Source organism: Montipora foliosa, chromosome 12 (assembly GCF_036669935.1).
Source record: "Montipora foliosa isolate CH-2021 chromosome 12, ASM3666993v2, whole genome shotgun sequence".
In the NCBI taxonomy this organism is placed as follows: Eukaryota; Metazoa; Cnidaria; class Anthozoa; order Scleractinia; family Acroporidae; genus Montipora; species Montipora foliosa.
In genome coordinates this window covers 4,003,753-4,013,752 of record NC_090880.1, presented here as the reverse complement: position 1 = coordinate 4,013,752, position 10,000 = coordinate 4,003,753, and the positions used below count along the sequence as shown (strand labels likewise).

Here is a 10,000-nt window from a genome sequence, read left to right as displayed (position 1 = left end):
TGCACAGTCAAAACCACAGCAGCACAAGTCCCAATTCCCCAACCACCACATTAACTGTAAAAAATACTGCTAATTGTATTCAATGCTCCTTTAGGAGCCACCACTCATTAAAAAGTCAATGAACAACAGCAACATGCTCTCAGTTTCTTTTATGTTTCTTTACTGAGATCTTAAGAAGTTGTATGAATATTAATTAGGTTTTTTAAAACTCCAAACACAGATGTATCCATGGATAAGCCGCACCCTTGATTTTTGTCTTCAATTTTGTGAAAAAAAGTGCGGCTTATACATGGACGTTTACGGTACATGCAAAGCCCATTTATTTTTGTTTAACCTATTGACTCCAGGGAGTTCCCCATTGACAAGTAAAATCATCTGGCGTTAGACAGAGTAAAACTTGTGGACCCTTTCAAGGCCTTTGAATAGTGAAGAATATCAATATTAAAAATTATTAATAATAATTCCTCGCTATTAAAAGGCCTTGACCCTTATAAAAACTAATCATTGTACGGGAACCTGCTGAAGCGGACACTTGCGAGGTCCCAAGGATGTCCAGTTAACCCTGTGACACCTGAAACACACAAGGACGCCTTGAGTTGATGAGTAAAATCATCTGGAATTAGACAGAGTAAAATCTGTCAAGTCTCACTCCCAGGGGTCCATGGGTTAACACAGGTTTGACTGTAATCCCCTTTTAATCCACTTTTTATGGGTTGTAATCCACTAACATTATTACTGTACATGTACCTTCAGCTGGCACTTCTGGCATCGAATTTGGCACGAATGAAGACCGTTTTGACTGGTTTCTACATGTTTCTCCACTACCATTCACAGGTACATCTTCCTTTTCAGGTCTTGTCTGTCCTTGTTCAGTGTTTCCTGTAACTGCACCAGATTTTACAATCTCTTTATTGGGTGATTCTTGTTTGTGACAGTCTAACCGATGAGCATTGTCAATAAGATCATTTGTGCATTCTTCATTACAAGGTACGGGAACGGTCATGTCATCTGTATACCAGTGTGGCACAGGACTGAAATCAACATTATTTATTCTGATGTTTTCTTTACTGCTGTCATGGGTTGTTGATTGCTGTATGGTGCAATCACTCCCATCTGACTTTTTCTTGGCTTGGTCATAGGACGCTACACTGCACACGCTATCTTCAACATTGTCTTCACCATTGTCAACATAAATTCTGTTCGACCAATTCTGTCTTTTGCCAGATCCTTTCAAACTGATCAGTTTCCTGTTCTTAGATGCCACTTCACAATTTGCTGAACTTTCTTTGTTAACCTGTGATCTCTTTCTGGCATAACCACTTTTTAATGTGATAGGGCAAGGGGAGGTGAATGCAATCACTGCTGTTGACTTTGACTTGCTTATATTTCTACATCCAGAGCATCCTGTGTTGCTTTGATTGGACAATCCTTTATGGGTCAATGAAGCTCCAATCTCTGAGTCACTTGGAATCAAACCAGAGCTCATTGTAGTTGCAGGGACAAGATCTTTGGATGAACCACTTAACTTGGGTGAACACTTTCCAGAGGCTCTCAAAAAAGAGTCTGAGACAAGAACTGTTTTATAGGCAGATGTATTGATGCTGGAGCCAGTTCTCCCAACATTCTTGTGATTTGTAACAAATGATCCACTTTCATTTCCAAATGAACAGGATGGTGGTTTTTCAACGTTTTCGATATCCACACAAAAAGCTGATTTTTGCAAGGAGGGTGAAGACTTATCTTTTGGAACTGATTTTGAACTCCCAAGACTTTGATCCATGTATACTCCAAGACTACTGCAATAACCAGTTGTGCCATTTTGGACATTCTTGCCAGCGACGAGGCTGTCCTTGAGTTTCCCATGGGATAACAAGGAGTGTTCTTTCTGGCCAAATGTCTTTTTCAGACTTGCGCCATCTACTTTTCCAGTTCTTGTTTGCCTGAAAACAGTTGAAGAATGCAAACTTCTTTTGACATCACCAGTTTCAATCTCTCGTTTGTAAGCAAAAGCATCAAGACTGGGATGTAATGAACCCTCTGAAAGCCCATCATTATCCTCTCCTCCAGATCCTGGCCCTTTTGGGGAATGCTGATGGTGCAAAATCAGATTGTTTTTGCTTAAGAATTCTTCAACACACCTCTGAATACAAAACAAAACATCATCCCAATCCTGGAATTCAATTAAAGTCTTTGCAGGATCAAGGCAAATGTCATAGTCCATGAGAGGACAGGAAATATTAAGGACAAAAATGCCATGCTTTTCGTTTGACTTTGAATTTTGGGGACTAACAACTTTATTCTGATACTTGTCTGATGTTGCTTCAGGTATGTCGAAGGGAAGCTGTTTTCTTATAAGTTCTGATTTCTCCAATAGGATATTCATGAATTTGTGAATCTTTGTCTTTAGTAGAAGACGGTGATTCACAAACAGAAATTGTAGGCTTTTGCTGTGGTGTACCTCTGTCGAAATTAGTCCAGAGACTTTGAAATTCTTGTGTGCACAGTTCACTTGCTGAAGACCCTTGGATCTGGACTTCCCAAACAACTGAGAGAATGTCGAAATAGTAGACTTGCACACGTGCGTTTGGACACATTTAGCACCAGTTGAATCATTTATTAACAAGAATGCAGTCTTGGGGTGAATTAAAGCGATTGATGCAATTCTGTGGCGCACACGATCAAAGTCGTAGGTTTCTGTGATCATCTTTCGCCTAACAGGAAGGTTTGCAAAAACATTGTGAATGGTGACAGTTGTTCCTGAGTTTGCCCTGGGAAATGTTGATTTTGCAAGTTCCAGCACTTGTAAATTGCGAAAGAGTTTACAGTAAGTTTGATAAGAAGATACGTGGCGAGTAGTCACTTCGAGTACATCGCAGATCTCACGGATGCTTGCAAGAGCTTCACCTCTGAACCCGTAAAAATTCAGATTTTGCAAGTCTTTAAGATCGTGACATTTACTGCTCATGTATCTTCCACCAACACGATTCAGATCCTCAAACGCGATTCCACTGCCATTATCGGAGACTTGAACCCTAAAATTGGGGATGTCTATTCGCACCGTGATGCTGGTCGATCCAGCATCTAAGCTGTTCAAGACAAGTTCCTCGACACATTGCGTCAAGCTAGTAATCGCAACTCCAGATCTCAAATATGAACGCACATCTTCCTGCAAAGGACGTACTACTCTGTGTAACTGTTCACACAGCATCAGCTGTTCATTTTAACTATGTTTTAACTGACGCGTTGTCGTCTTAGTCGGGCAAAAATCACTTTCAAATTCTTGCCAATTTGAATCAGTCTCAAAGGACGCGCCATATTGTTTGTAACAGTCACGTGCCATAATCCATGATCCTTTGCAGCACCACTTCGAACCAAATTTACATGAAGGGTAAGACGGCAGCCATCTTGTTTTAGCAAGTAAGTTTTACTTATGATCTGATTTGTCAAATTCTGGATTAATCCGTGGTTCATTATAAAATGGTCTTTTTCTAATGAATAACAACTTTATTTCATTGTAGTGGCAAAAGGAAAAACAAAGTAAGTGGTGACCACAACCCCTTTTGTTGGCCGGTCTCGTCTTATCATTATTACCTAACTTCTCCTGCTGAACTCCTGGCAAACCTTTGCTATACAATCGTTGCATTTTCGTGATGCGTTGAATTTCCCGTGAATTTCTTTCGGGATATTTTCTCCTGGTCAACCACTGACTTTTCATACCTGCAGAAATATTTCCCTGGGGAGGGGGGGATTGATATTTAATCTCTCCTCCCTACCCACAGAAAACGACTCCTTAGTAACCCGTTTCACACCCCTTGTTGACATTGTAGGATGCATAAAATGTAGTTGGCAAACAGTAGGGCACATGTGTACAGCAAGGGTTTCCAGGGAAAAGATCTCATGGATATACCCACCACGAGTCCCCTAGGTTAAACTCTCAAGATTAAGTCTAAGTGCCCATTTCAGTGATTCGTTTATCTTATTGCTATAGCAATATTTAGTTCTAGAAACTGATTTAGAATGGTAATTTTCCTAGAGTTTATGGTTGGTGTGTACATCCATGAGATCTTTGCCGTTTCCTGTGTTGTGAGCTGTCTCTGTCTGCAAAGGAAGTAGTCAGCCTGGCTGGATTAGCTTCAAGGCCTCTAAGTGAATGAGACCACAAGAAAATTTGACAGGTCCAATGAAAAGTAAAGTTTTGATGTTCGGGAAATCCCCTTTGGATATTTTCCAAAGATAAATTTGACTGACAAGATGTATGATAAAATTAGTAATCATTTATTTGTTCATCAATGGCAAGGGGGGGTGGGGGTCTAGGGGGAGTATGCAGGGGGTGTGCACCCCACCCCAAGAAGACAAGTGGCTTCCTAATACAACTGGTATTCTGCAAAAGAAAAAAAAAGTCACCGGCCAACTACGCCGTTCCTTCTAAGAAAAATCCTGGATCTGCCCCTGAATGGTGTAAATAAGCAGTCACAAACTATGTCCCCTCCATTATTAACCCATCGATTCCTGGGAGTGAGAAAGATTTTACTCTAATGCCAGATGATTTTATTTGTCCTGGGGTAACTGAGAAGTGATTGGGTTCATATAAATAGAGGATATTACATGACATGCAGGGATATGAACTTTATCTTCAAATTTTGATGGTATCTCACAAGCGAGTACAGCAAAGGAGCGAGAGACGTCATATCGGCATGATACAATGAAAATCTAAACCTGAGACATGAGTTTTTTATTTACTTAAAAATATTTTAAATACTGATCTTCGTGCCTGAAGAAAAACAAAAGTTGCGGTAGGTTCGCCGTCTTTGTATCTCAAAGCCATTTTTTACTGATTTTTCAAAATGAAATTTTAATGAATGACACCAACCGCCACTCAACTTTGCGTGTGAACAGGATGCACTAATGTTGTCTTGTGACATGCCTGTAAACGTGACAAAATCAATAGTCTCATGTGAAAGATTAAAATTCACTTTGCACTTTTCATCAATATCTATAATCATGATAGATAATTATGTATTTGTCCATCAGTATTTCACTAAGTTTTCGATTCTGTGAACAGCCCTCATCCATCCCCACTCATCTGACCTCATATTTTAACAACTTATCTGGTGCAGTCTCTTTTATTTTTCGTTTTGTAGAAGACTGATCGTAAGGCTTGTTAGCATGGCTGGTACAGGGTACTATTACATGATGACAAGAAGTAGACTGAAAACTCGGCCTCTGGAATTCATGAAATATGATCCAATCGGTAAGACTGCATGTATAAGAATAACAATGTTATAATTAGCTGTGCATGCACTGGTAACCACGCAAGTTTTTTTGTTGACCTCTGCAACAATTGAAGTTTAAGGTGTAATTTGACTGTGGGAAGGATATGAAACTAGTTGCACCATGATGACACCGGGCGAAGAGCATGCGACTGTGTTACTGAGGTAGTAGGTTCGATTCCTGCCAAGGACTCTGATTTTTCAGTTGACCTTTCACCTGTCCCCTTTAAATAGACTGATATCTTCCACAAACCTGAGATTTAATGGGTGGACACCATTGCACTGGATGGAGCCACTACAAGCAATAATTATTGTGACCCCTTGAATGTAAAACTTGCAAGAAAAAAAAAGACATCTTTTTGTTAAAATTCTGAAAACACATTTCACATTGTGGAGTATTTTGGTACAGATCAAAGCAAATGGGAATCATCTTTTTTTACATGTTTTTCCCAAATTTCTAACACACAGCACTTCTCATTACATTCTACCACTCAAGCTCTATTTTCCCCTGAGTTTTAGCTAAAAAGTCTTTGAAGTCACCATGTAATATTTCTGTTTTCAATTCCTTGGATTGAAGAGAATATTTCCCTGGGTATACTCAGACTCTAAAGTGGTTAATAACATCTGCTCTTCTGCAGTTAAAAAGCATGTGCTGTTTGTGGAACAGAAGGTCAAGAAGGGAAAATAATCAATGAAAGTCATACCAATTAAAGAAGAATCTGTAACAAAAGGAACTTGTATCAAAAGCGGGGCATGGACCAGCTACATGTATGGCCATGAAGATGAACAATGGTGAAAGCAGTCTAAACATTCCTGGCATGAAGTTCACTGTTTACAAACGTTGAAGTCTGCGCAGCGACTTCCCCCAAGCTTGTTGGCTCATTTGCCTTTGTACATTGCTTGCTAACCAATACTCTCGTCCGATCCAGCACATGCTGTTTACCAATCAGCTCATAGTGCTGGGGAGATAAGTGAGGTTGTTCTATATCACGCATTCCGGAAGTCGCATAGGCTAACCAGTCGCAAGGCAGTCTTCCCCTCAAAAAACGCCAATACATCTGTTGTCTCATTCTATTGCGCCTTATGTTATGCGTTAGAAGCTAACTATCTTGATACCAAGGAACAGTGACATTAATTTAAATATAAAGCATCATTTGTTAAATGGGAAGAGAGTAGTCAAATATTTCAACAATAAGGAGTTCTTTATGACTTTATATTTATTTCAATGACCTACAAATGCACACAGTTTTAGGGAACAACTATTGTGGCAATGGATGGACAAAAATTACAAAATTATGTATGTGTAGGCTGCTCTATAATCTGATAGCAGATGGTGAATAAAGATTGCGATGATGAGCGGAGCTTTTACAATGAAAAAAATAGTTGTAACAGTTGATGAGCATTTCATAGGTAGCCAAGATGAGAAGTTTATTTGAACATAAAAAAAAATAAATAACAATAATAATAATAATAATAATAATTAATATTATTATTATTATTACTATTATTGTTAATAAGTGTCATATAGTGAGATCACATGAATACCCCTTGTAAATCCCCATAAAATTATGGTTTAATGTTACCGTGAGAAGCAACTTCTAAACCAAATTACAAAATGGCTGCTTTGAAATCACATTAGTAAAACAAACTACTGAACTTTGATGAAACATTAATTTTGTTTGTGATCTTTACGTGATATTGACAACATGAGCAGCACTAGGGCATCGCATTTACAAACTCGAGACAAAGCCCAGATCAGTTTGTAGATGGGATGCATCACAGATGCAACAATATAAATAAATAATTTAAAGTGTGTATTCTATGTTTTTGTCTCTCCATTATTCTTACAGTACGGCAACTAAACGAAGAATTAAATAGAATGAGAAGTTTTTGTAAATCAGTAGAAAGTTGTATGACATTATGTTGGGGTTTGAATTTTTCAAAACAGTTCAATAACTATTTTGATTTTCCTTTGTTTCAGATTATGATAATGAATGTTAGAGAAAGACAAATCAAAATGGAACTGGTTTGAAAAATTTTAAACCATGAAAAATGTTGAACCACAACATACAACCGTAAATTAATTAAACACTTTTTTTGCAGTTCAATAGTTGAATATGGGTGATTACAATCCCTCATTTAGGGCTTTATATCATCAACAAGGGATTTTCCCTTAACTTTGTATTTAATATTTATTTAGTAAAATTGTGGATAATGAATTTAATTAACTTTCCACCCTGTATCACACAGATCAGTTAAAAAGAATCCAGACAGCTTGCCACAGATAGATTACTGATAGTAAAAGTACTGTCAGTACTGACAATGAATGCTCTAAAACCACCAGACAGGGAAAAAAAGAAAGAACTCCCACCGCCACATTCATTACATTTTATTATAAAATCCTTCCTGATGGTGACAATGAGATTCACGTTGAAGCCACTCTGCCCCTTGTTACAAACTCGCTAAAGAGACTAGGACAAAGTTCTTTTCTGGTCAGGTAACTTGTTTGTGTTCCTGGATTAAGTACCGACGTTCTTGCTATTTCGCCTGCTCTGCGGACAATTTCCTCAAACGGAAGCATCTTGAATTTTGCCATATAAAATGCCATTGCTCCTATGAAGGCATCCCCTGCTCCCTATGGGATGATAAGTTAAGAAATTTCTATGTTATTTGTCTTTCTTGTGTTCCAGGAATGAATGATCATTTCCTTAAACACAGTATAAGCTTTTAGCTGAAGCAGGAGTGTGTTAGAAGCTCACAGCTGGCAAAAACTGCTATTGCTGGCAAAAAGTGCCAATCTCAACCCATTGACTCCTGTGACTTTAGGTGGCTCAAACCAGTTTCAACACTTGAAGAAACGTTCTTATATAGAAGGATTGACACTACAACACTTTAAAACTTAACAGCAATGTTATGGTACCATGTTAAACACCAATTATTGCTGAAAAAGACTCGGTCATTTTCATGCCGTGAAACGTTACCGTGGCAACAGGAAAGCCCTGCAAAAACACCCCATATTTTGGTTTTAGCTGCTCATATCTCAAAAACAAACTCGGTGACCCCCATTTGCTATTTTTTAATTTGTGAAATGTAATCGACATGCCAGAATAAAACTTTCTGCAAAGTTAAAAAAAATTCTGCTACACAGACTTTTTTTAAACTTTGCAGAGAGTTTGATCTTGGCCTGCTGATCACTTTTGTGCAACTAAGCAACTAAGGCCAAAATATAGGATGTTTTTCACATGGTACCATAACATTGCTGTTATGTGATAAGAGTCCTTTAATAATTTTTTTTTCCTTTTGCATTGTTTCATCGATTACGTTTTATTGGCCCTGAAAAGTGAGGGTTGTCCAATACTCCGACGTTACGTTTTATTGGCCCTGAAAAGTGAGGGTTGTCCAATACTCCGACATAATGAGATTCATGGCACGTCACAATAGACATCACAAAGTGTCCCCCAACCTTAATCCTCAAAAAAATAGTAACAGTTTTGCGAAACTTAAAGAGCGGGACACTTTGTGATGTCTATTGTGACGTACCAGGAATCTCATTATGTCGGAGTATTGGACATGTATGCGAAAAGTCCCTATGGGAGTGCTCAGTATGTACAGCTGTATGTATGTGATATGTTCATATGGATTCTCAATACTCATGTCCAGTCTCTGGCTTTTTTAACACACTATTAATTTTCTGAAATCCAGAACTCACTGTTGAGTCTACTGGGTCTGCAGCTGTAACTGGGATGTGTTTTGGCATTGGATTCTCCTGCGTTCCTATCACAGATCCTTTACTGCCTAACGTTATTACTGCTCGACCAGCTCCCCTTTCCAGTATCATGATCACGGCTTTTTCTGCATCATCTATTGTCTTTACTGATAACCCAGTCAAGAGCTCTGCCTGAAAAGAATGCAACAGAATCTTATAAATAATAATATTATAAAGCAGACTGAAAGCAGCTTTTTACAGAGGACACACTATAAGAGGGTTGGTACATGTATGTACCTCAGGGACAGTTGGATTATCAACTTTGTCTTTTTAACCCATTGACTCCTGGAAATGAGACTTAACAGATTTTACTCTGTCTAATGCCAGACAATTTCACTCCGCAATTGGAGGCATCCTGAGGCACATGAGGAGTGAAATGGTTAACTTTAGACACTGATAATGCACCTATCAATGTTAAGCCTGAGGGAGGAGGGGTAGGGCTAACGACGGGAGTTTGATCGTGAGGTCTGTCCCCAGGGTAAGGATTTTGATCGTACATGATGTACCTAGGGTAACAATTTTGATTGTACAAAGGACACCTTCACTTGCCGCTGGGTGGGGATTTTGACCAATTATTTTGTCCCAGGGGTGGGGAATTTGAGTTTTTTAAATAAAAATGTCAAAATCCCAAACCTCCCCCCCCCCCCTCCCTTGGGCTGTAATTTGAGCTGCTTTAGTTTCCTCAATTAAATTTTATCACTTCTTGTGTTTTAAATTCACCCATTTTATCCATCACGTAGCTACTTACATTTAAACTCGTTTTCAACCAAAGAAAGATTGTCTAGAAATGCAAGGAATTACATGGATGCTGATTCAAAAAGTGCCATGTATTCTCGACCCCAACCAACATCCCTCATGTCTCAGGGAATGACGTCACAAAGTGTCCTCTCAACGCGGCACCTCAAGTAAGTAATGGTAATAAGACTGAGTAGAGTCTAATTAGGTCTGTTATCATACGAGTGAT

At 38.7% G+C, this 10,000-nt stretch overlaps 2 protein-coding genes and 1 long non-coding RNA gene across 3 annotated transcripts in view; 1 reads left to right on the top strand and 2 right to left on the bottom strand.

Moving 5' to 3' along the window:
* Positions 1 to 3,319, bottom strand: part of LOC137979023 (DNA mismatch repair protein Mlh3-like) — a 22,890-nt gene extending 19,571 nt beyond the window's left edge. Inside the window, exon 1 of the mRNA XM_068826173.1 lies at positions 748 to 3,319. Within this exon, the coding sequence (XP_068682274.1) occupies positions 748 to 3,208 (2,461 nt within the window). The 5' untranslated portion in view covers positions 3,209 to 3,319. The remainder of the gene's footprint in view (positions 1 to 747) is intronic.
* A 49-nt stretch (positions 3,320 to 3,368) lies between these two features.
* LOC137979238 (uncharacterized) lies at positions 3,369 to 7,105 on the top strand. Its single transcript, XR_011118270.1, has 4 exons — positions 3,369 to 3,417; positions 3,519 to 3,537; positions 5,142 to 5,251; positions 5,909 to 7,105. It is a non-coding gene; the product is annotated as an uncharacterized lncRNA (long non-coding RNA).
* A 539-nt stretch (positions 7,106 to 7,644) lies between these two features.
* Positions 7,645 to 10,000, bottom strand: part of LOC137979234 (ribokinase-like) — a 10,647-nt gene continuing 8,291 nt past the window's right edge. Inside the window, exons 7-8 of the mRNA XM_068826444.1 lie at positions 8,980 to 9,168; positions 7,645 to 7,905 (exon numbers count right to left, since the gene is read on the bottom strand). Of these exons, the coding sequence (XP_068682545.1) occupies positions 7,696 to 7,905; positions 8,980 to 9,168 (399 nt within the window). The 3' untranslated portion in view covers positions 7,645 to 7,695. The remainder of the gene's footprint in view (positions 7,906 to 8,979; positions 9,169 to 10,000) is intronic.